The 25,977-nt window shown below is 32.0% G+C and overlaps 1 protein-coding gene across 2 annotated transcripts in view; it reads left to right on the top strand.

Moving 5' to 3' along the window:
• LOC145269875 (carboxypeptidase D-like) overlaps nt 1-24,734 on the top strand; it is a 1,225,495-nt gene extending 1,200,761 nt beyond the window's left edge. For both annotated transcript variants that reach the window (XM_080125621.1, XM_080125622.1), the window contains exon 11: nt 24,333-24,734. In XM_080125621.1, coding sequence (XP_079981747.1) covers nt 24,333-24,529 — 197 coding nt within the window. In that variant the 3' untranslated portion in view covers nt 24,530-24,734. The remainder of the gene's footprint in view (nt 1-24,332) is intronic.
• The last annotated feature ends 1,243 nt before the right edge of the window (nt 24,735-25,977 follow it).

Genomic DNA, 25,977 nt, shown 5'->3' with positions numbered 1-25,977 from the left:
ATATCAAATCAACACACTCTCCACATATGCAAATTAATATTATATCAAATCAACACACTCTCCTCATATGCAAATTAATATTATATCAAATCAACACACTCTCCTCATATGCAAATTAATATTATATCAAATCAACACACTCTCCACATATGCAAATTAATATTATATCAAATCAACACACTCTCCACATATGCAAATTCATATTATATCAAATCAACACACTCTCCTCATATGCAAATTCATATTATATCAAATCAACACACTCTCCACATATGCAAATTAATATTATATCAAATCAACACACTCTCCTCATATGCAAATTCATATTATATCAAATCAACACACTCTCCTCACATGCAAATTAATATTATATCAAATCAACACACTCTCCTCATATGCAAATTAATATTATATCAAATCAACACACTCTCCTCATATGCAAATTAATATTATATCAAATCAACACACTCTCCTCATATGCAAATTAATATTATATCAAATCAACACACTCTCCTCATATGCAAATTCATATTATATCAAATCAACACACTCTCCACATATGCAAATTAATATTATATCAAATCAACACACTCTCCACATATGCAAATTCATATTATATCAAATCAACACACTCTCCACATATGCAAAATTCATATTATATCAAATCAACACACTCTTCTCATATGCAAAATTATATTATATCAAATCAACACACTCTCCACATATGCAAATTCATATTATATCAAATCAACACACTCTCCACATATGCAAATTCATATTATATCAAATCAACACACTCTCCTCATATGCAAATTCATATTATATCAAATCAACACACTCTCCACATATGCAAATTAATATTATATCAAATCAACACACTCTCCACATATGCAAATTAATATTATATCAAATCAACACACTCTCCTCACATGCAAATTAATATTATATCAAATCAACACACTCTCCTCATATGCAAATTAATATTATATCAAATCAACACACTCTCCTCATATGCAAATTAATATTATATCAAATCAACACACTCTCCTCATATGCAAATTCATATTATATCAAATCAACACACTCTCCACATATGCAAATTCATATTATATCAAATCAACACACTCTCCTCATATGCAAATTAATATTATATCAAATCAACACACTCTCCTCATATGCAAATTAATATTATATCAAATCAACACACTCTCCTCATATGCAAATTAATATTATATCAAATCAACACACTCTCCTCATATGCAAATTCATATTATATCAAATCAACACACTCTCCTCATATGCAAATTAATATTATATCAAATCAACACACTCTCCACATATGCAAATTAATATTATATCAAATCAACACACTCTCCTCACATGCAAATTAATATTATATCAAATCAACACACTCTCCTCATATGCAAATTAATATTATATCAAATCAACACACTCTCCTCACATGCAAATTAATATTATATCAAATCAACACACTCTCCTCACATGCAAATTAATATTATATCAAATCAACACACTCTCCTCATATGCAAATTAATATTATATCAAATCAAAACACTCTCCTCATATGCAAATTAATATTATATCAAATCAACACACTCTCCTCGTATGCAAATTAATATTATATCAAATCAACACACTCTCCTCATATGCAAATTAATATTATATCAAATCAACACACTCTCCTCATATGCAAATTAATATTATATCAAATCAACACACTCTCCTCATATGCAAATTCATATTATATCAAATCAACACACTCTCCTCATATGCAAATTAATATTATATCAAATCAACACACTCTCCACATATGCAAATTAATATTATATCAAATCAACACACTCTCCTCACATGCAAATTAATATTATATCAAATCAACACACTCTCCTCATATGCAAATTAATATTATATCAAATCAACACACTCTCCTCATATGCAAATTAATATTATATCAAATCAACACACTCTCCTCATATGCAAATTAATATTATATCAAATCAACACACTCTCCTCATATACAAATTAATATTATATCAAATCAACACACTCTCCTCATATGCAAATTAATATTATATCAAATCAACACACTCTCCTCATATGCAAATTAATATTATATCAAATCAACACACCCTCCTCATATGCAAATTAATATTATATCAAATCAACACACTCTCCTCATATGCAAATTAATATTATATCAAATCAACACACTCTCCACATATGCAAATTAATATTATATCAAATCAACACACTCTCCTCACATGCAAATTAATATTATATCAAATCAACACACTCTCCTCATATGCAAATTAATATTATATCAAATCAACACACTCTCCTTATATGCAAATTAATATTATATCAAATCAACACACTCTCCTCATATGCAAATTAATATTATATCAAATCAACACACTCTCCTCATATGCAAATTAATATTATATCAAATCAACACACTCTCCTCATATGCAAATTAATATTATATCAAATCAACACACTCTCCTCATATGCAAATTAATATTATATCAAATCAACACACTCTCCACATATGCAAATTAATATTATATCAAATCAACACACTCTCCTCATATGCAAATTCATATTATATCAAATCAACACACTCTCCTCATATGCAAATTAATATTATATCAAAGCAACACACTCTCCTCATATGCAAATTCATATTATATCAAATCAACACACTCTCCTCATATGCAAATTAATATTATATCAAATCAACACACTCTCCACATATGCAAATTAATATTATATCAAATCAACACACTCTCCTCATATGCAAATTCATATTATATCAAATCAACACACTCTCCTCATATGCAAATTCATATTATATCAAATCAACACACTCTCCACATATGCAAATTCATATTATATCAAATCAACACACTCTCCACATATGCAAATTCATATTATATCAAATCAACACACTCTCCTCATATGCAAATTAATATTATATCAAATCAACACACTCTCCACATATGCAAATTCATATTATATCAAATCAACACACTCTCCACATATGCAAATTCATATTATATCAAATCAACACACTCTCCTCATATGCAAATTAATATTATATCAAATCAACACACTCTCCACATATGCAAATTAATATTATATCAAATCAACACACTCTCCTCATATGCAAATTCATATTATATCAAATCAACACACTCTCCTCATATGCAAATTAATATTATATCAAATCAACACACTCTCCTCATATGCAAATTCATATTATATCAAATCAACACACTCTCCTCATATGCAAATTAATATTATATCAAATCAACACACTCTCCACATATGCAAATTAATATTATATCAAATCAACACACTCTCCTCATATGCAAATTCATATTATATCAAATCAACACACTCTCCTCATATGCAAATTAATATTATATCAAATCAACACACTCTCCACATATGCAAATTAATATTATATCAAATCAACACACTCTCCTCATATGCAAATTAATATTATATCAAATCAACACACTCTCCACATATGCAAATTCATATTATATCAAATCAACACACTCTCCACATATGCAAATTCATATTATATCAAATCAACACACTCTCCTCATATGCAAATTAATATTATATCAAATCAACACACTCTCCACATATGCAAATTCATATTATATCAAATCAACACACTCTCCACATATGCAAATTCATATTATATCAAATCAACACACTCTCCTCATATGCAAATTAATATTATATCAAATCAACACACTCTCCACATATGCAAATTAATATTATATCAAATCAACACACTCTCCACATATGCAAATTCATATTATATCAAATCAACACACTCTCCACATATGCAAATTAATATTATATCAAATCAACACACTCTCCTCATATGCAAATTCATATTATATCAAATCAACACACTCTCCTCATATGCAAATTCATATTATATCAAATCAACACACTCTCCACATATGCAAATTCATATTATATCAAATCAACACACTCTCCACATATGCAAATTCATATTATATCAAATCAACACACTCTCCTCATATGCAAATTAATATTATATCAAATCAACACACTCTCCACATATGCAAATTCATATTATATCAAATCAACACACTCTCCACATATGCAAATTAATATTATATCAAATCAACACACTCTCCACATATGCAAATTAATATTATATCAAATCAACACACTCTCCTCATATGCAAATTCATATTATATCAAATCAACACACTCTCCTCATATGCAAATTCATATTATATCAAATCAACACACTCTCCTCATATGCAAATTAATATTATATCAAATCAACACACTCTCCTCATATGCAAATTCATATTATATCAAATCAACACACTCTCCTCATATGCAAATTAATATTATATCAAATCAACACACTCTCCACATATGCAAATTAATATTATATCAAATCAACACACTCTCCTCATATGCAAATTCATATTATATCAAATCAACACACTCTCCTCATATGCAAATTAATATTATATCAAATCAACACACTCTCCACATATGCAAATTAATATTATATCAAATCAACACACTCTCCTCATATGCAAATTAATATTATATCAAATCAACACACTCTCCACATATGCAAATTCATATTATATCAAATCAACACACTCTCCACATATGCAAATTCATATTATATCAAATCAACACACTCTCCTCATATGCAAATTAATATTATATCAAATCAACACACTCTCCACATATGCAAATTCATATTATATCAAATCAACACACTCTCCACATATGCAAATTCATATTATATCAAATCAACACACTCTCCTCATATGCAAATTAATATTATATCAAATCAACACACTCTCCACATATGCAAATTAATATTATATCAAATCAACACACTCTCCACATATGCAAATTCATATTATATCAAATCAACACACTCTCCACATATGCAAATTAATATTATATCAAATCAACACACTCTCCACATATGCAAATTCATATTATATCAAATCAACACACTCTCCTCATATGCAAATTAATATTATATCAAATCAACACACTCTCCTCATATGCAAATTAATATTATATCAAATCAACACACTCTCCACATATGCAAATTCATATTATATCAAATCAACACACTCTCCTCATATGCAAATTAATATTATATCAAATCAACACACTCTCCACATATGCAAATTAATATTATATCAAATCAACACACTCTCCACATATGCAAATTCATATTATATCAAATCAACACACTCTCCACATATGCAAATTCATATTATATCAAATCAACACACTCTCCTCATATGCAAATTCATATTATATCAAATCAACACACTCTCCACATATGCAAATTAATATTATATCAAATCAACACACTCTCCTCATATGCAAATTAATATTATATCAAATCAACACACTCTCCACATATGCAAATTCATATTATATCAAATCAACACACTCTCCACATATGCAAATTCATATTATATCAAATCAACACACTCTCCTCATATGCAAATTAATATTATATCAAATCAACACACTCTCCACATATGCAAATTAATATTATATCAAATCAACACACTCTCCACATATGCAAATTAATATTATATCAAATCAACACACTCTCCTCATATGCAAATTAATATTATATCAAATCAACACACTCTCCTCATAGGCAAATTAATATTATATCAAATCAACACACTCTCCGCATATGCAAATTAATATTATATAAAATCAACACACTCTCCTCATATGCAAATTAATTTTTTATAAAATCAACACACTCTCCTCATATGCAAATTAATATTATATCAAATCAACACACTCTCCTCATAGGCAAATTAATATTATATCAAATCAACACACTCTCCGCATATGCAAATTAATATTATATCAAATCAACACACTCTCCGCATATGCAAATTCATATTATATCAAATCAACACACTCTCCTCATATGCAAATTAATATTATATCAAATCAACACACTCTCCTCATATGCAAATTAATATTATATCAAATCAACACACTCTCCTCATAGGCAAATTAATATTATATCAAATCAACACACTCTCCGCATATGCAAATTAATATTATATCAAATCAACACACTCTCCGCATATGCAAATTCATATTATATCAAATCAACACACTCTCCACATATGCAAATTCATATTATATCAAATCAACACACTCTCCACATATGCAAATTCATATTATATCAAATCAACACACTCTCCACATATGCAAATTAATATTATATCAAATCAACACACTCTCCTCATATGCAAATTAATATTATATCAAATCAACACACTCTCCTCATAGGCAAATTAATATTATATCAAATCAACACACTCTCCTCATAGGCAAATTAATATTATATCAAATCAACACACTCTCCTCATATGCAAATTAATATTATATCAAATCAAAACACTCTCCTCATATGCAAATTCATATTATATCAAATCAACACACTCTCCACATATGCAAATTCATATTATATCAAATCAACACACTCTCCTCACATGCAAATTCATATTATATCAAATCAACACACTTTCCTCACATGCAAATTAATATTATATCAAATCAACACACTCTCCTCATATGCAAATTCATATTATATCAAATCAACACACTCTCCTCATATGCAAATTCATATTATATCAAATCAACACACTCTCCTCATATGCAAATTAATATTATATCAAATCAACACACTCTCCTCACATGCAAATTCATATTATATCAAATCAACACACTCTCCTCATATGCAAATTCATATTATATCAAATCAACACACTCTCCACATATGCAAATTAATATTATATCAAATCAACACAATCTCCACATATGCAAATTAATATTATATCAAATCAACACACTCTCCTCATATGCAAATTCATATTATATCAAATCAACACACTCTCCACATATGCAAATTCATATTATATCAAATCAACACACTCTCCTCATATGCAAATTAATATTATATCAAATCAACACACTCTCCTCATATGCAAATTAATATTATATCAAATCAACACAATCTCCACATATGCAAATTAATATTATATCAAATCAACACACTCTCCTCATATGCAAATTCATATTATATCAAATCAACACACTCTCCACATATGCAAATTCATATTATATCAAATCAACACACTCTCCTCATATGCAAATTAATATTATATCAAATCAACACACTCTCCTCATATGCAAATTAATATTATATCAAATCAACACACTCTCCACATATGCAAATTAATATTATATCAAATCAACACACTCTCCACATATGCAAATTAATATTATATAAAATCAACACAATCTCCACATATGCAAATTAATATTATATCAAATCAACACACTCTCCTCATATGCAAATTCATATTATATCAAATCAACACACTCTCCACATATGCAAATTCATATTATATCAAATCAACACACTCTCCTCATATGCAAATTCATATTATATCAAATCAACACACTCTCCTCATATGCAAATTAATATTATATCAAATCAACACACTCTCCTCATATGCAAATTCATATTATATCAAATCAACACACTCTCCTCATATGCAAATTAATATTATATCAAATCAACACAATCTCCACATATGCAAATTAATATTATATCAAATCAACACACTCTCCTCATATGCAAATTCATATTATATCAAATCAACACACTCTCCTCATATGCAAATTAATATTATATCAAATCAACACAATCTCCACATATGCAAATTAATATTATATCAAATCAACACACTCTCCTCATATGCAAATTCATATTATATCAAATCAACACACTCTCCACATATGCAAATTCATATTATATCAAATCAACACACTCTCCTCATATGCAAATTAATATTATATCAAATCAACACACTCTCCTCATATGCAAATTAATATTATATCAAATCAACACACTCTCCACATATGCAAATTAATATTATATCAAATCAACACACTCTCCTCATATGCAAATTAATATTATATCAAATCAACACACTCTCCACATATGCAAATTCATATTATATCAAATCAACACACTCTCCTCATATGCAAATTAATATTATATCAAATCAACACACTCTCCTCATATGCAAATTAATATTATATCAAATCAACACACTCTCCTCATATGCAAATTCATATTATATCAAATCAACACACTCTCCATATATGCAAATTCATATTATATCAAATCAACACACTCTCCTCATATGCAAATTCATATTATATCAAATCAACACACTCTCCTCATATGCAAATTAATATTATATCAAATCAACACACTCTCCACATATGCAAATTAATATTATATCAAATCAACACACTCTCCTCATATGCAAATTCATATTATATCAAATCAACACAATCTCCACATATGCAAATTAATATTATATCAAATCAACACACTCTCCTCACATGCAAATTCATATTATATCAAATCAACACACTCTCCTCATATGCAAATTAATATTATATCAAATCAACACACTCTCCTCATATGCAAATTCATATTATATCAAATCAACACACTCTCCACATATGCAAATTCATATTATATCAAATCAACACACTCTCCTCATATGCAAATTAATATTATATCAAATCAACACACTCTCCTCATATGCAAATTAATATTATATCAAATCAACACACTCTCCTCATATGCAAATTAATATTATATCAAATCAACACACTCTCCTCATATGCAAATTAATATTATATCAAATCAACACACTCTCCTCATATGCAAATTCATATTATATCAAATCAACACACTCTCCACATATGCAAATTAATATTATATCAAATCAACACACTCTCCACATATGCAAATTAATATTATATCAAATCAACACACTCTCCTCATATGCAAATTCATATTATATCAAATCAACACACTCTCCACATATGCAAATTAATATTATATCAAATCAACACACTCTCCACATATGCAAATTCATATTATATCAAATCAACACACTCTCCTCATATGCAAATTAATATTATATCAAATCAACACACTCTCCTCATATGCAAATTAATATTATATCAAATCAACACACTCTCCTCATATGCAAATTAATATTATATCAAATCAACACACTCTCCTCATATGCAAATTAATATTATATCAAATCAACACACTCTCCTCATATGCAAATTAATATTATATCAAATCAACACACTCTCCTCATATGCAAATTCATATTATATCAAATCAACACACTCTCCACATATGCAAATTCATATTATATCAAATCAACACACTCTCCTCATATGCAAATTAATATTATATCAAATCAACACACTCTCCTCATATGCAAATTAATATTATATCAAATCAACACACTCTCCTCATATGCAAATTAATATTATATCAAATCAACACACTCTCCTCATATGCAAATTCATATTATATCAAATCAACACACTCTCCACATATGCAAATTAATATTATATCAAATCAACACACTCTCCTCATATGCAAATTCATATTATATCAAATCAACACACTCTCCTCATATGCAAATTCATATTATATCAAATCAACACACTCTCCTCATATGCAAATTAATATTATATCGAATCAACACACTCTCCTCATATGCAAATTAATATTATATCAAATCAAAACACTCTCCTCATATGCAAATTAATATTATATCAAATCAACACACTCTCCACATATGCAAATTAATATTATATCAAATCAACACACTCTCCTCATATGCAAATTAATATTATATCAAATCAACACACTCTCCTCACATGCAAATTAATATTATATCAAATCAACACACTCTCCTCATATGCAAATTAATATTATATCAAATCAACACACTCTCCTCATATGCAAATTAATATTATATCAAATCAACACACTCTCCACATATGCAAATTAATATTATATGAAATCAACACACTCTCCTCATATGCAAATTAATATTATATCAAATCAACACACTCTCCTCATATGCAAATTAATATTATATCAAATCAACACACTCTCCTCATATGCAAATTAATATTATATCAAATCAACACACTCTCCTCACATGCAAATTAATATTATATCAAATCAACACACTCTCCTCATATGCAAATTAATATTATATCAAATCAACACACTCTCCTCATATGCAAATTAATATTATATCAAATCAACACACTCTCCACATATGCAAATTAATATTATATGAAATCAACACACTCTCCTCATATGCAAATTAATATTATATCAAATCAACACACTCTCCTCATATGCAAATTAATATTATATCAAATCAACACACTCTCCACATATGCAAATTAATATTATATGAAATCAACACACTCTCCTCATATGCAAATTAATATTATATCAAATCAACACACTCTCCTCATATGCAAATTAATATTATATGAAATCAACACACTCTCCACATATGCAAATTAATATTATATCAAATCAACACACTCTCCTCATATGCAAATTAATATTATATCAAATCAACACACTCTCCTCATATGCAAATTAATATTATATCAAATCAACACACTCTCCACATATGCAAATTAATATTATATCAAATCAACACACTCTCCTCATATGCAAATTAATATTATATCAAATCAACACACTCTCCTCACATGCAAATTCATATTATATCAAATCAACACACTCTCCTCATATGCAAATTAATATTATATCAAATCAACACACTCTCCTCATATGCAAATTAATATTATATCAAATCAACACACTCTCCTCACATGCAAATTAATATTATATCAAATCAACACACTCTCCTCATATGCAAATTCATATTATATCAAATCAACACACTCTCCACATATGCAAATTAATATTATATCAAATCAACACACTCTCCTCATATGCAAATTCATATTATATCAAATCAACACACTCTCCACATATGCAAATTAATATTATATCAAATCAACACACTCTCCACATATGCAAATTAATATTATATCAAATCAACACACTCTCCTCATATGCAAATTAATATTATATCAAATCAACACACTCTCCACATATGCAAATTAATATTATATCAAATCAACACACTCTCCACATATGCAAATTAATATTATATCAAATCAACACACTCTCCACATATGCAAATTAATATTATATCAAATCAACACACTCTCCTCATATGCAAATTCATATTATATCAAATCAACACACTCTCCACATATGCAAATTCATATTATATCAAATCAACACACTCTCCACATATGCAAATTAATATTATATCAAATCAACACACTCTCCTCATATGCAAATTCATATTATATCAAATCAACACACTCTCCTCATATGCAAATTCATATTATATCAAATCAACACACTCTCCTCATATGCAAATTCATAATATATCAAATCAACACACTCTCCGCATATGCAAATTCATATTATATCAAATCAACACACTCTCCTCATATGCAAATTAATATTATATCAAATCAACACACTCTCCTCATATGCAAATTAATATTATATCAAATCAACACACTCTCCTCACATGCAAATTAATATTATATCAAATCAACACACTCTCCTCATATGCAAATTAATATTATATCAAATCAACACACTCTCCTCACATGCAAATTAATATTATATCAAATCAACACACTCTCCTCATATGCAAATTAATATTATATCAAATCAACACACTCTCCTCATATGCAAATTAATATTATATCAAATCAACACACTCTCCGCATATGCAAATTCATATTATATCAAATCAACACACTCTCCTCATATGCAAATTAATATTATATCAAATCAACACACTCTCCTCATATGCAAATTAATATTATATCAAATCAACACACTCTCCTCATATGCAAATTAATATTATATCAAATCAACACACTCTCCTCATATGCAAATTAATATTATATCAAATCAACACACTCTCCTCATATGCAAATTAATATTATATCAAATCAACACACTTTCCTCATATGCAAATTAATATTATATCAAATCAACACACTCTCCACATATGCAAATTAATATTATATCAAATCAACACACTCTCCACATATGCAAATTAATATTATATCAAATCAACACTCTCCTCATATGCAAATTAATATTATATCAAATCAACACACTCTCCACATATGCAAATTAATATTATATCAAATCAACACACTCTCCACATATGCAAATTAATATTATATCAAATCAACACACTCTCCACATATGCAAATTAATATTATATCAAATCAACACACTCTCCTCATATGCAAATTAATATTATATCAAATCAACACACTCTCCTCATATGCAAATTAATATTATATCAAATCAACACACTCTCCACATATGCAAATTAATATTATATCAAATCAACACACTCTCCTCATATGCAAATTAATATTATATCAAATCAACACACTCTCCTCATATGCAAATTAATATTATATCAAATCAACACACTCTCCACATATGCAAATTAATATTATATCAAATCAACACACTCTCCTCATATGCAAATTAATATTATATCAAATCAACACACTCTCCACATATGCAAATTAATATTATATCAAATCAACACACTCTCCTCATATCAAATTAATATTATATCAAATCAACACACTCTCCTCATATGCAAATTAATATTATATCAAATCAACACACTCTCCACATATGCAAATTAATATTATATCAAATCAACACACTCTCCACATATGCAAATTAATATTATATCAAATCAACACTCTCCTCATATGCAAATTAATATTATATCAAATCAACACACTTTCCTCATATGCAAATTAATATTATATCAAATCAACACACTCTCCTCATATGCAAATTAATATTATATCAAATCAACACACTCTCCTCATATGCAAATTAATATTATATCAAATCAACACACTCTCCACATATGCAAATTAATATTATATCAAATCAACACACTCTCCTCATATGCAAATTAATATTATATCAAATCAACACACTCTCCACATATGCAAATTAATATTATATCAAATCAACACTCTCCTCATATGCAAATTAATATTATATCAAATCAACACACTCTCCACATATGCAAATTAATATTATATCAAATCAACACACTCTCCACATATGCAAATTAATATTATATCAAATCAACACACTCTCCTCATATGCAAATTAATATTATATCAAATCAACACACTCTCCTTATATGCAAATTAATATTATATCAAATCAACACACTCTCCACATATGCAAATTAATATTATATCAAATCAACACACTCTCCTCATATGCAAATTAATATTATATCAAATCAACACACTTTCCTCATATGCAAATTAATATTATATCAAATCAACACACTCTCCTCATATGCAAATTAATATTATATCAAATCAACACTCTCCTCATATGCAAATTAATATTATATCAAATCAACACACTCTCCACATATGCAAATTAATATTATATCAAATCAACACACTCTCCACATATGCCAATTAATATTATATCAAATCAAAACACTCTCCTCATATGCAAATTAATATTATATCAAATCAACACACTCTCCTCATATGCAAATTAATATTATATCAAATCAACACAGACGAATTTTGTCAACAGACAAATTTGTATTATTTCGATTCATCGGACTACTGTTCTCATCTTGTGTGTGATTTTCACGTTTTGGTCGATATAACCTCCCACCTTCTTCAGGCGTATCTTGTTGAACTCGGGAATGTTTCTGTCGAACTCGGGAATTTGGACGGAATTTCCAACGGAACACTTTATTTACTTCACATTAAAATTGGAAATATTTTGTAAATTTTTATGGAATTCGCGTTTCTTTCACTCTTTTTAGGGAAAATCATTTAAGGATTTTTTTCTTTCATCTTTTTTTTTTATACAATCATAACTACAATGTGGATCTTCGTTATTTTCGTCAAAATTGGAAATATTTTCAAATTTTTACGATTTATGGACGAATAACTCCACTGCCTTGTGGATGCCAAAAGGCAAACGCTAAGGGAGTTAACTGCGACAAAAACAAATTCGGCTTGGAGCCCTGATAGGCAGATAATGAATCTTTCCGGCAGCTCCTCCAGTTGCGCTCACTCTAACCTTATTGGCTTGTCTTTGCGTCTGCAACGCCGTGAGAGAGTGATCCTGGCAACTGGGCAAACCTAGGTCTCCCTATCACCCGCCCATGCTTGCATCCGGAGAACCAATTCCATCTTCAAACTGTGTAGACACATCAGATGGTGTAGTGCGCAGAATGGCTTTGTCGTATGAGACGGAAGATTTTCATCACTCTGAAAGATAGAAATTGCGTAATGAATGATGAAGAACGCGCTTCAATGGTATTACAAATGGAATTTCTTATTTGATTCGTCGTAATCAGCATCTTCAAAATGACGTTAATTGATTATCTACGTTGTACGTTGGCATAATTATTGCGTTTAGCATCTCAGATATTATCGCCATCTTGCTATTGAGTTAGTATTGGTTGATAAACTAAAGAAAAATCTACGAAACAATTAGGTTTTGTATCGGAAGCTGAATGCTTACCAGATTCTGTTGGATTTCATGGTTAATATCAAGATTCGTTCCAACTCCAACAAAAAAAAATTTACAATGACGACTTTTATAGGTTTTCGGGAATTCTGAAAACAAATATAACATTAAAAGAAGCGGTTTCAAAATAATGCTCAGTATGGTCCGTATTCTGCATAAATACCGTTTTGTTTATTAAATTGTTAGATGAAAGTACAGAGTAGTTAACAAAACATCCTCCCCTCCACATGTGAAGAATTGTTTTTCAAATAATAACGTTATAATAAAATGATATGGCATTCGGTACATATCATTTTATTATATGTTTTATTTATTGCGTAGCATTATCCAATTCGGTACGGACCCAATCATGGCAGATCAGATTTAAAAAAAACATGAATTTGTAAGACCAAAAATTCAACCTTGATCGCCCTTCGGGGCCCGTGGTGCAGTTGATAGATAAGTTGAATCTCTACGGTTCCAGGTGAGAATTGTCTGAAGATAGCGGTTTCAATCCTACCCAAAGCCGACCAGAGGCTTACTTGGCCAAAACGTGGTGAGACGACAACAACTATGGAAGGCAGTGAATGCTGTCAGGAGATTCAGAGTTTCTATCCGTCGCGGTTACCACCTGACGAAGGCCGGAGGAATAGTTGGCCGAAACGTCGTGAAACAACTAAGAAAAGATGAGGAAAATAGTCCGCAATAAAAATAAAATTAATAACCTTATTATTTCAGCTTGGTTCTTATATTGTACGTACGCAGCCTTTTTAACTTTTTTTTAATCCAACATGCTATAATTAATGGGTTAGAGTTATATTTGAAATATAAAAAAAATATCTTAATACTAGCAGACCTCCCAGCATTGCCCGGTCGTAAAATACGCTTAAATATAATATTTTCATTAATGCAGATTTCGTATTCATTATTATATTATATTGGACCCAATATATAGTAATTATTTAAAAAATTTAAAAAAACTGACTCGTGCACCATCACCGAGAATCGAAACTAAAACGTTTAGCTGACGATTTACTTTTTCCTTTGACGTTAATGACTGAGCTATGAGACATGTTTGCTGCACGGTTAAAAATAAAAACATGAACCAATAGCTATTACGTTACGCATGCATATTCGTAATGCCGTCGTTCGACCTTCACCTGGCAAATTCAATTTTTTTACTTTATTTTCACACTTTTGCACCGATTTTCCACGGTTAAAACCTAAATATAAAGTTTCTCATGGGTTCGAATACCCTATATATTAAATTTCATCTCCTATAGACTAAAAACTTTTTTTAACAAAGGCAAAAAAAATTTTAACAAATATATATCGCATACATAAATATATATAGAAAGAGGTCTGTGTTTACTATAACCTTTTTACGCAAATATTATGCAAGTATAAATCATGTAGAATATTTGCATGACTATAATTACACGTAATAGTTAACTAAAGGTGATCATTCCATAAGAAAACCGAAAAATCTACTAGGGAATTAACTAAAATGAATGTTTAAAAGAATATGCAAATTAGCTGGATCTTTTGCAGGTGAATGCAATTCCACAACTCATACATAACAAAGTTGTATTTTCATTTTAAATAAACAGAAAAAAATGTTCGCTTTTTTACTTCTTAGCCTTCGGGCCAAGATCTTTTTTTCTCTTATAAAAATGTAGTATCTGTTCCGGCAGATACTGCAATCAAAGACCATATGTGGGGGCAACTCCACATGTCAGACCATTGCTTTTGAGCAATCAGTTTTTGTCAAAGTAGGGGAAACCCTTCATGCCAATTGTCACTATCCAGTTGACCCTCGGGGAGAATTGGTCTCCCTTCCCTCACTCTCCACATTAAAAAACGGCCTCATGCCAAATTTTTTTTTTTTTTTTTTTTAATTACATTTTCACCCCAAACAAGGCACATTGCCACTTTAATGTAGGGGGCTACTATCAGGGGAAACATCTACTGGGGTACTATGTAGGGATTAGGGCAGCGAGATGTTGGTTCACGTTGCACTTGAACTTATGCATGTCAGTACAGTTGGGGAAGCAGGGACCTGCAATGGAATTCCAAAGTCTAGCAGTTCTGGGGAAGAAACTACTGGAGTAGAAAGATCTTTTACATCTAGGGATCTCTACAGTGTGGGGGTGGGATTTTGTAGCTTGTCGGGTCTGTCGAGGGTGTTCACGTCGTGGGGGCACAAGTGCTTGCAGTTCTTCAGAGCATTCACCATTATAATACTTGTAGAACAGGCAGAGGGATGCAACGTTTCGACGATGGGACAGAGGCTGAAGTTTTGATGCCAGTTTAGGGCCTATCAGATTTGCGACTCTCTTTTGAACCCTGTCAAGGATCGAGAGACTAGTAGCCGATGCACCGGCCCAAATATGACAGCAATACTCCATACATGGGCGAATAGTGGCCTTATAGAGGTACAGGATACTTTCGGGTGTTAGAAGTTTTCTAGCACGGTAGAGAGAGCCCACCTTCCTCGCAGCGGCCCTGCCAATGCCCTCGATGTAATTGTTCCAGCTCATGTTTCCTGTGAACGTTAGGCCAAGGAGCTTGAAAGACGTACTCTCAGCTAAAGAGTTGTTGGCCATTGCTATAGGTGGTAGAGAAGGTTTCTTGTAATTATTGAATGAAACCAGTTTTGTCTTGGTGGCATTGAACGTTACCATCCATTTTTGTCCCCATTCCACTACTGATTTGAGGTCATCCTTTAGTGTTTCTGCCATTACTTTAGATATATGTTCATTTGTTTTCCTGTCGTGCCTGCTATAGCGTGTGGCGTCATCAGCATATATACCCATCTCAGAGGCAATTTTGTCGGGGAGGTCATTTATGAATATCAGGAACAGCAGAGGACCAAGGATAGATCCCTGGGGCACCCCCGCATTTATATTATATTGTTTAGACGTACGACCGTCGAGGACAACCTGGATTTTTCTCTTTTCTAAGAAGGATTTAATTATGTTAAGTATTCTACCAGTGATACCGTAAGATCTAATCTTCCTGAGGAGACCCTAATGCCATACCCTGTCAAAACCCTTAGATATATCTAGAGCTACCGCTCTGCCCTCTCCCGCTTTGTCCAGTGAATGGTATATGCGTTCAGAGATTACAGTGAGGATGTCTGCCGTGGAACGGGCTTGTCTAAATCCATATTGATGGTCGGTCAGAAGTTTAGCATCTGTAAGGTGCTGGACTAGAGCATGGTTAATTAAGGTCTCAAATATTTTGGCGAAAAGTGGGAGGAGGCTAATAGGGCGATAATTTAATGGGTCAGTTCTTTCGCCAGAATTCTTGAATACTGGTACTACAGAAGCAGTTTTCCAACAGCTCGGAAAGCAAGATTCATTAAGGCATTTGTTGTAGAGTTTGGAGAGAACTGGAGCTACTTCGGCTGAGCACTTTTTTAATAGCACAGCTGGGATGAGGTCGGGTCCACATGCTTTGGAAATTTGTTCAGTGAGGAAGCAAATAAATACAATAACTGGAAAAATGCTTGCCTTTTTCTATTGTTCTTGGCTTTCGAGCCGGGATTAAAGTGTAGTATCTTTTGTTTTACATGGAGTTCACCACTTTTCAAGGGCCAATGGCCACTCAGGGATAAGGGGTATTGTGTGTACAGTAATCAAAGGGATAGTGTAGCAATAGTATTGGAGAAATTGTGAGGTGTCATTACTTAGGGGGGCGGTTCATCAGGAATTTGTTTGTGTTGGACTTGAAGACATCCAGGTTGAAGTCGGGAGGGAAACAGGCAAGCGGAACAGAGTTCCACAGGCGTGCAGTTCTAAGAAAGAAGCTTTGTTCATGGTATCTACGTTTTGATTTAGGCACAGATAAGGAGTGGGGGAAATTATTGACGGTGGTTTCAGCGAGTCGGGTGTTTTTTTAAAAAGATTGGCGAGGGGGGACCAGAGGATGGAGCTCAGACGAGAACCTTCCATGGAAATAACGATAGAACAATGACATGCTCGCTACGTCTCTTCTGTGGGAAAGAGGTTGCAGGGTAGAGAAAAGGGCATCCCCCACCAAGCCACGGAGTCTATTTTGTACTCTGTCAAGGCAAGATAGGCTGTTTTTAGCAGCCCCCGCCCAGATGTAGCAGCAGTACTCCATCTTTGGACGTACTTGGCTTTTATACAGATAGAGAATTGCATCATTAGTGAGATATCTTCTGGAGCGATAGAAGGATCCCACCATTTTCCCAGCAACCTTGGCCACAGACTTGATGTATGTGTTCCATTTAAGATCAGGTGTAAAGGTCAAACCCAGGAGCTTATCAAAGCCTGGGGCCTCCCTTAGACGAGAGCCATCCATTTCAATTGATGTCAGATGGGGATCAGAGCGTTTATGATGTAGAGATAGGAGCTTGGTCTTAGATGCATTAAAGGTAATCAGCCACCTCTTTCCCCATTGTACCACGCGCTCAAGATCAGAGGAGAGTGAATCAGAGAGAACATTATCATTTAAAGCCTTTGATGTGTTGCCATAGATGGTCGTGTCATCAGCATAGATGTCAACGAAAGATTTTAGTATGTGTTTAGGGAGATCATTGATGTAGATCAGGAAGAGAGTTGGGCCCAGTATGGACCCCTGAGGGACTCCAGCATTAATACTGCCCATCAACTATCTGTTCTAATGCTGCACTTAAGTAATCTGTCCTTGGTCAAGGGAGGAGAACCCCTCCATACTGTGACAATTATTATTTTGGGTCCCAACCAGAGTGCCCTTTTGCCCTTCTTTTGAGGAGCTGGTTTAACTCCACATTAAAAACGACCTTGTGTCACATGTTGCTTTCGTGGAGAAGCAAATAAATTCCAATAGAAAAAAAGGTTTTTAATATGAATATCAATACACAAAAATATAGTATAAGTTAAATTTAATGTGTAAAATTATTTATTTTATAATTCTTTTCATGTTTTACAGTCTATGGAGTAGCGGTAAAATGGCACATAAATGATTATTCCTATTTTGTTCCAACTAAATTTTTCCCACCCAGAGTTTGATGTTTCCATTAAAATATTTTTTATTACATTTTCACCCAAAACATGGCACAGTGCCACTTTGATGTAGGGGGCTACTATCAGACACATAATCTACAGGAGCATTATGTAGGGAGTTGAGCAGCAAGATGTTTGTTCACCTTACACTTGCACTTCTGCATATCAGTACAGTTGGGAAAACAGGAACCCGGAATGGAATTCCAGAGGCTAGCAGTTCTAGGGAAGAAACTATTAAAGTAGGAGGCTTTCTTACATCTAGTGATTTTCACTGTGTATGGGGTGGGACTTTGCTGCATGTAGGGTTTGACGGGGGTATTTACGTTGAGGGTGTACAAAATCTTGTAATTCGTCGAAGCATCCACCATTAACTAAACATTTGATAAATTAGTACAAACCTGTTTGTATGCAGCCTGCAGAGTTCTGTGTAGACAAAAAGAAAAAAAGAACAAAAAATGGCCGCTTTTTCTCTTTATATGCTTGCGATATTGTCACCTAATATGCAAATGATATGCTTTTGGTTAGATATTAAAAGCCTAATTTTTTCAAATAACTTGAGGGATTTTTAATTTGGAAGTCAGAGTAGCAAGGGTTGTCAGCAGTATGTCGTGTTCTAGAGTTGAATTTTGACAGTATAGTGTCGAGTTTTTTAGTTGAGTTTTGACAACAGAACGTTTAGGTTTGAAGTAGTGAGTTTTTTTTTTTCTGACTAGCCTGGGTGCCCGGCGTTCCCGGGTGTTTTGAGGTGTATGTTGAGCTAAAAAGAAAAGTGGTAGTAGGCAGGCAGGCTCGAACCCGTACGCAAGGAGGAAAAGAACGTGAAAAAAAACGTGACATCTTTGTTCTTGCGTCCATCGCCAAACCAGAAGTGTCGAAGGTTTAAACTAAGCCTAGACAATCGAAAAGAGAAGATCACTTTCGAAAATATCGGCGAAAAAAGCGACCCCTCTCTGTAGAAAAGTACTCAGTTGAGGGTGAATTAATGTTTTTAGCCAATTTTTCGATATTTTTCATCGGAAGGGTCGAGCTTCAAAACGATACTGATCTCGTGAAAATTCGTCGCCACTGTCGAAAGTTTTAGGCATACAGACAGTCAGACAGACAGACACACACACATTTAAACAGACAGATGAAATTTATATTATAGATTATAATTGCATATATGTACGTTGTTGCATTGTTGTTTTTAGAATCCTTAGAGATGATGCTTCATAACTTGTGTTATTATTCTTTTTTGCGGACTGTTATCCTCATCTTTATTGTTGCTTTATTGTTTCACAATGTTTCGGCCAACTCATCTAGGGAGTGTAAAAATGTTTTTTACTCCTTTGAAAGAGAGAGATAGGTTAGGAAAGAATTTCAGCGTACTGTGTATTCCTTTAAGTTACGGAAGAGCGTAAATATTTTTATACTCCTTTGAAAGAGAAAAGAGTATATTCGTATTATTTAGATTTATCGGACCACTGTTCTTATCTTGAGTGTGACTTTCACACGTTTCTGTCGATGTGACCTTCTTCAAGTGTATCTTGTCGAACTCGGGAATTTGGACGGAATTTCGAGCGGACCCCTTTATTTACATCACGGGGGTAGAATGCTCTTGTTCCGTCAGCCATGACTGGATAGAATTCCTAAGTTGTATTTTTTTCTGCAAGGACCCATGACACTGTAGTTAGAGTGCTTGGAAAAATCAATTGTAAAAAGTGATATCCTCCTGAAGGTTGAAGGTTCAATCCTCAGTGTGGGCGACCGAAAAATACAATTGTGAATTACTTAGGACCTCTATCCAGTCATGGCTGACGGAACAAGAGCATGCTACCCTCGTGAAGTAAATAAAGGGTTCCGCTCGAAATTTCGTCTAAATTCCCGATTTCGACAAAATACACCTGAAGAAGGTCGGAGGTTACATCGACCGAAACGTTGTGAAAATGACACTCAAGATGAGAACAGTAGTCCGATGAATCCAAATAATACGAATAACTAATCTTCATCTCAAAAATTCAAAAACGTCAAAACTGGAATATGTTGGGTAAGAATGTCAGAGCACTGTGTACTCCTTTGTAATGGAAAGAAAATGAGAGATCGGTTAGGAGAGAGTATAGAAATGTTTTATATTTTTGGATAGAGAACGCTAGGTTACGTAAAGGTCTCAGAGTACTGTGTAATGGAAAGAGAGACAGGTTAGGAGAGAGTGCAAGAATGTGTTGTTACTCTGAAATAGAAAGAAAGATGAGTTGGTTGGTTGTTTTTGTTTTACGACATATCAACCCTTTTCGGGTTATTTAATGCCGAATCCAAAGATTTTGAAGAAAAAAAATTTTAATAGAATATATTTGTTGTTTTCAAGTTGGTTTCTATTTAACCCATAGTTGGGATCCTAACAGGTACTACCACTCCGGGTCAGAGTGGACCTGGGAGCAATGGTAATTAAAGGGTGGCTCCACACTCCCCAAAGCCCACAAGCTGGGGCCCTCACCACTGGATATAGTTTAAGGTCATATCCAGGACCCCCATTGAGGGACTTTTACCCTCTGCAGGGGGGGGGCAGTCGGCGTATTCTAATGCCCCACCGACAGGGCCGAAAGATGAGTTAGGTAGAAAGTGCGTGAGTGTTTTGTACCCATTTGCATGCTTTTATTGTAATCACTGTGTTTATTGTAATCACTGTGTTTATTGTAATCACTGTGTTGGCTGCGTCTGAATCTGATTCCGGACTAAACACGAAAGTCGCAGGAGTGAGCAAAGATCTTGGTGAGAACCGGTTCATATGTTCAGCTCGAGAGATTACCCCCCGTTACTATGGCAAAGACTTCATCACGATCCTGGCGCAGTTTTTTTACACTAAATATTTTTTAAAGCCTTTTTTTTTTAAATTACTATTATTATTATTATTATTATTATTATTATTATTATTATTATTATTATTATTATTGTTGTTGTTATTATTATTATTATTGTTATTATTATTATTATTATTATTATTATTATTATTATTATTTTGTCGTCGTCGTCGTCGTTGTTGTTGTTGTTGTTGTTGTTGTTGTTGTTTAGAAGAGAAAGCAGATACGGATAATTCCAAAGACGAAAAAAAAACTTTACTCAAAAACCAAATTTCGCTTAAAGTCCTGATTTTTTTTATACAAAGGTATGAATGTTAGTATTATTTAGATTGATCGGACAAATATTGTCATCTTTACCTGCACAACGTTTCGGTTGATGTAACTTCCGACCTTCGTCAGGTTTAAAAGTCGCCATGTTTTGGCAGGAAAAAAGGGTGTTGTGTAGCGGGGGCATATTGGGGATGACAGGGGTTCATGCTGGGGACAACATGTAATGCAGATGTAATGATGATGATGATGATGATGATGATGATGATGATGATGATGATGATGATGATGATGATGGAGACATTTATACAGTTCTGATGATGCTTCTTTGAGACTTCATATATATAACAGTTCTTATAACACAGATATTAGAATTGTTATGACATTTATATATATATTACATCATGACGACTGTGAAAATTCTTGGGGGTTTCGTATTAATACGAAGTGGGTGATATATGAAGTAAGTTCTTAACACAGAGGAGGGAAGATACACAATCTTCGAAGGGTTACAAAATGTTCATTATAAGATGATAAACACAATTACCTTTCGTTCGTGATGAAGGATGACACAGAGAACAGTTACAACATATGAAGTCTGGAATCCAGCTTGGATCTACATGGTCTAAATCTTCTACCCTTCGCCTCTAAGGGACTCTCATCTCCAACTGACCATGTCAACTCTTGGCTGATTAACTGACTCTGAACTCTGACTCCGAATTCATAGAATCCTATATTGAGAAATGTCCCTTGTTTATGACATCAGAAGTGTTTCCAAACGTGACTAATTTTCACGTGGCTTTACATATGTTTGTCCAAAGATAATTTTGGCAAACAAAAGAATCCTCAATTCTAATATCAAACCTATTTTTAAAGAATATATTTTTAATTTGCATTGTCCATTCTTTTAACTGACATATTTAATATTCAGATTTCTAAAAGAATTAAGAATAGACTTGATTTCTAACATTCTTGCCTACAGGGTTCGATTCTAGACTTATCCTAATCTCATTTTCACTTATCTAGTATTCTTCTTATTTACATGGGAAGGGGACAACCCTAACCCTAACCCTAACCCTTTCCATGTAACAAGGGGTTACCTCTGCACTATAAGTTTCGAATTTTGGGATCTAGTTGGAAATAAATTTACACGAATTATAACGATAATTTAATTACTAGGGAATCATAAAAATATAATTTCTAACTTATCATGATTAAATTTTGAACAAATTGTAATTCAACCAGTTGTAAATTCTTAGAAAAATAATATTAACGACATTGCGATATAAGAATGGATAACACGCGATTAACATCTTAGTTTTGTAAATATTATTATATATTTTTATCAAACTTTTGAAATCGCTACTATATATTAGTCACAATATGATATTCAATAGTGAGTTGGCTCTGTAATCATAAATAGGAAATCTGCTTGAATTAAAATATATTTAAGCGTATTTTACGATCCAGCAAGGCCGGGAGCGTCCACCCCCACCCCCTCTAGTAGTAATAATATTTATTTCTTGTTTCATCTGAATAAACATGTTTCGTTTTATTTCGTTGCAGGTAGCAATCAAGGAGAAGCTACTGGACATGATGTTGCTGGGGCCAGCTCGACAGTGACCAGCTCGACCGAAAAGTTGCCCTCGCAGACGCAAGTCACCCTAAAAATGTCCGAACGTGTATCCATAGCTCAGATTACCACGGCCAACTGTCTGCTAGTCACGTGGGCCACATTTCTTACACTTGGCAGCCATCTTTGACACGTGACCGGAAATACGAACTCATTGGCTGCTTAATAATACCTGTTGATCATAACGACATTTTACTGGTACTACTACTCCTACTAATACTACTATTTTATTACAACTACTACTACTACAATTGTGAGTCGATTGCTGCAGCTCGGGTACCGCAGCACGGTTATTGCATCTGATTGGACCACTACAATTGAAAATTTGAAGAAAACAATCATTGATTGAACTAAAAAAAAAAAAAGAGCCGTCGAGTATTTGGCCCGAAATATTGAGGAAAAAAAGGCAAAAAGACAGACGAATTCTTAACTTCGGGCGTCGGTAGTTGATTATATATATATATGTATATATATATATATATATATATATATATATATATATATATATATGATATAATTTTAAATATAATTCAATTATTTTCGTCTTTGTTTATTTTGTTTTATGTTTATTTAAATTTATAATAAAAACCCTCGAATATGTACGTATATATATATATATCGTCCATCGATACCTTCCGTTTCACTAAAGCATTGGAAAATCAGCAGAGCTGAAATTACCAAGTATACCTTTTGTCCAGTACACTTGGTATAATATGGATGATTTTTTTTTTTTCGTTAAACTAAAATTATCGATGGACCACCGATTTGATGTACGGTGTTCATTTAACATTAAAGAATATTGGCTCTGACTTACGAAACTGAGCACACTGGTCGTTACGTATATATATATATATATATATATATATATATATATATATATATATATATATATATATATATATATATATATATGAAAAAATGTTGAGCTATATTCCAAGATCCAAGTATTTATTCATCTAAACAATTAATGTTTTAAAACTTGAATACATTTTACGTAGAACAATCATTATTTTTATGTCAATATTGAATTTTTCATTTCTCCAAAAGCGGTTTTCCAAGAACATATATATATATATATATATATATATATATATATATATATATATATATGTTTATGCATGTGTGTGTTTTTCCTATATGTATATATATATATATAATATGATGTCGAAAGTTTATTTCGAATATAAAAATATAGACACATACGTTATAGTTATATATGTATGTATATGTTTTTGTGTGTGTGTATGTATGTATGTATGTATGTATGTATGTATGTATATGTGTGTTTCTTATATATGTATATATATATTTGTATATATATATATTTGTATATATATATATATATATAATTGGTCGGAATTCTAATATTAAAACACAGATACACACGTTATATATATATATATATATATATATATATATATATATATATATATATATATTGTGTGTGTGTGTTTGTATGTGTGTGTGTTTATATGTGTGTGTTTTCGTGTGTGAGTTCGCGTCTGTCTGTATATGTGTGTATATATATTTCGTTTTAAAAGCAGGTTCGCCAAACCTGAATGGAACAGGTGTTAGAAA

Source organism: Euprymna scolopes, chromosome 45 (assembly GCF_053919585.1).
Source record: "Euprymna scolopes isolate OS-2025 chromosome 45, ASM5391958v1, whole genome shotgun sequence".
Lineage (NCBI taxonomy): Eukaryota > Metazoa > Mollusca > Cephalopoda > Sepiida > Sepiolidae > Euprymna > Euprymna scolopes.
The sequence above is the reverse complement of the archived record's forward strand: the minus strand, read 5'-3'. Positions and strand labels throughout refer to the sequence as shown.